General features: G+C 44.9%; 1 protein-coding gene across 1 annotated transcript; it reads left to right on the top strand.

The window, feature by feature from the left end:
* The first annotated feature begins 458 nt into the window (after positions 1–458).
* On the top strand, positions 459–3,200 carry LOC112251798 (relaxin-3 receptor 1-like). Its single transcript, XM_024422737.1, has one exon. It carries the CDS (start codon positions 668–670, stop codon positions 1,892–1,894), a length of 1,227 nt encoding a protein of 408 aa, XP_024278505.1. The 5' UTR covers positions 459–667; the 3' UTR covers positions 1,895–3,200.
* Positions 3,201–3,432: the final 232 nt, after the last annotated feature.

The raw sequence follows: 3,432 nt of genomic DNA, 5'->3' as shown, positions 1-3,432 counted from the left end.
GTGAAAACACCTCTTGATTCAAGGCTGCTGTCTCTTTGTTTATTCAGGGTGAGTCATAATCGTCTGAGAGGGCAAGATGAACAACTGTGATGTTTGAATAGAACAAACTCCCCATTTAAGTGTTTTAAGAGTGGTGGACATAACCGGCCACGCAGGTGAATTAACGTGTTGTTTATTTTGTTTAATCCAAAATTAATTTCATAACACCTTTACACACACCAAAGAAACTGAAGACACACAGCAAACAGGATTTAAATGAAATGTCAGTAAGTATTGAGCTTTATTTATGATGAATAGGATATGTGTACAGACATTGCAGGACGACCATGTCATTATCTGAGCTGTTTAAGGAGACAGACTAGAAGCTGTGGTGATGATTACGAGCCTGAACCTGAGCCTTGCGCGCGCCCGCGGAATCTATAAAAGAATGCGAGATGCACCCACTGAGCTGAGTGAAGTGAATTAGAGGCGATACGCGTGGCGGAGGAGGAGAGACACCTATACAGAGGAGGATAAATTTGGATTCAGCTAAAAGTCAGCTCCACAGAGAAACTAAATAGCACAGGTATGTTCAAAATGACATTTAGGCAACTTTTTCCCTCATCATGAATATCGCATCTCCTCCTATTGGTTTCTACTCCTGAGCATAACACGTCTCCAACATGCCATGCAGAGGGATTTGCGAATGAATGACTCAGCCATGCAACAGAATGACAGTGCACAGACCCTGGCACCAGAGGTTTGTGAGCAGGTGCTGGAGGATAATGCTGGACTGGGTTACGGTGGCTCTACTGGTAACCTGTCGCTGCGGTGCTGGCTGTATTTCTTAAGCAAGGAATCTATCCTGGATCTGCAGGGCGATGGCTCCAGCATCACAGTGCGTGTGATGATAGCTCTGGTGTACTCCGTTGTGTGTGCACTGGGGCTAGTGGGGAACTCTCTGGCACTCTACTTGCTTCACTCACGCCACAGTCAGAAGCAGTCTTCCATCAACTGCTTTGTAATGGGCTTGGCTCTCACAGACCTGCAGTTTGTTCTCACGCTCCCTTTTTGGGCTATTGACACGGCTCTGGACTTCCGCTGGCCCTTTGGCAAAGTAATGTGTAAGATCATCAGCTCCGTGACCGTCATGAACATGTACGCCAGCGTCTTCTTCCTGACTGCCATGAGTGTGGCACGGTACTACGCGGTGACCACGGCCCTCAAGATGCACAGCAGGCGGGCAGCGGCGGCTGGTGCCAAGTGGATCAGCCTGGGCATCTGGGTAGTGTCGCTGCTGGTCACCCTGCCCCATGCCATCTACTCCACCAGTGCCCAGCTGTACGACGAGGAGTTGTGTTTGGTGCGATTCTCTGAGTCGGGCAGCTGGGACCCTCAGCTGCTCCTGGGGCTGTACCAGCTACAGAAGGTACTGCTGGGCTTTCTCATCCCCTTGGTGGTCATCACTGTGTGCTATCTGCTGCTGCTGCGCTTCGTGCTGAGCCAACGCATCAGCGGAGCGACCAGCTCAGAGGGCTCGGAAGGCCGCCACAAGCACCGCTCCAAAGTCACCAAGTCGGTGGCCATCGTGGTGCTGTCCTTTTTTCTGTGCTGGCTGCCCAACCAGGCGCTGACACTGTGGGGTGCGCTGATTAAGTTTGACGTGGTGCACTTCAGCAACGCATATTACAACGCCCAGAACTACACCTTCCCTCTGACTGTATGTCTGGCTCACACCAACAGCTGCCTCAACCCTGTGTTGTACTGCATAATCCGTCGTGAGTACCGCACAGGCCTCAAAGAGCTGCTGCTGCACGCCACACCCTCCCCAAGGAGCCTGGCCAACCTGCTGTCCCGCAAGGCCAAGGTGGCAGAGGCTCCCCCTGACATGGTGCTGGTCCAGATGGATGTTTGAGGCATTTCATGAAATTCGTTTGTTGTGATTGACGGAACAGCACCATCACAAGGAATGCCCATTAGGATGTGCCCTATTTTCTTTCCCCCTACTCAGATTCTCTTTGCCAGATGTGTTTTTCATCTGTCTCCTCCGGTGCTTCTCTGCCTTCCCGTAATTTGCCATGAATATGTAACAAGTAGCACTCATGTCAGGGGTCTCAATGAGTTCAAACTATAATGCGTCACCTTCTGCTTCGTACCTGCCAGATAAGACACAAGTCGCCATTCCACCTATGATCTCCATCAATTATCCATTTGTTTTCAATCATTTGAATTGGGTCATTTGCACTCAACAGAACACACTTTCTGCTTCATATTGTATTCACAAGATGATGAATAGATGAGACTGTCCATAGGATGCAAGAGATTATTCAGACACACTAATGTCTGTGCAGGGTGTTATTGTCATGCAATTTAGTACCTTGTTATTGCATTTGGTCATGTCCTCCTATGCTATAACTGTCCTTTGTAGGTGTATAGATCCTTTAAATCATCAAATAAAACAGGGACTCAATTATAATCTGTTGATATGGTTCATTTTATATCATTTTGATTGGTGTTATTGTTATTGCCAGAGCCATGTTGGCAAATGTCTCTCTCCAGGAAGCTTTGTTGTGTGTGCAAGCAACCGATTAGTAGAGTATTTTTTACTCCAAATAATATATATTTTTCTGATATAGACAAATAAAGGAGTGCGGTGGGAACATATTGTATATGTGATAGAGCTGAATAGTTGATCAGAGGAACATACAGAGAGCAAGTTGTGGGTCACTGTCTTACACACTGTTGTACACAAGGTCAGGGTCTCTTAGTGTGTCCACTAGAATGTAAGAAAACTATTTAGATTTGAAGGAGTAGAAAAGTTGCATTACATTGCAACAACAAGACGACCTTGTTTACAGTCTTTGCTTTCTCTGTCTGTTAAACGTGAGCTGCACACACACACTGAGCCGCTGCTTTGAGCCATACAAAGTGAATTTATTATGGGATATCATCCTCCTACCCATTCATATATCTATATTAATAATTCAGTTTGAAGGAAATATGTAAAAAAGTATGAAATAGTCGAAACCTTCAGTGGAATGTGAACAAGTCTCTGTGAAATCATGTACTGTAAAGGTTATATTGCAAGAGCTATACTATTACTAATGTGATTCACCATTTTTGTAATTGTGTTGCCTTGATCTCATTAGCTATATAAACTGTTTTAGTAAAGATTGAAATAAGATTTTAGTAAAATTGCAAGTGCATCATGTAGAACTAAGAAATAAACCAGTCAACTTGAACATCCTCTTTTGATTAATTGGGTCGTGTTTGAAATCAGAGCATATGGATGGGGATGTGGTATACACATGCATGATCTTCATTTGAGCCAGTTCTCTACAGCAGGAAAATAATCCCGCAGCAACAGGAAATGTGAATTATTATGTGGATTATAATTAATGGACATTTTGTAGGGGTTAATACATTTTTCATAAGGGAAAATTAAGTCTGAAA

This window comes from Oncorhynchus tshawytscha, linkage group LG05 (assembly GCF_018296145.1).
Source record: "Oncorhynchus tshawytscha isolate Ot180627B linkage group LG05, Otsh_v2.0, whole genome shotgun sequence".
NCBI classification, from domain to species: domain Eukaryota; kingdom Metazoa; phylum Chordata; class Actinopteri; order Salmoniformes; family Salmonidae; genus Oncorhynchus; species Oncorhynchus tshawytscha.
This window is presented reverse-complemented; position numbering and strand designations above follow the sequence as displayed.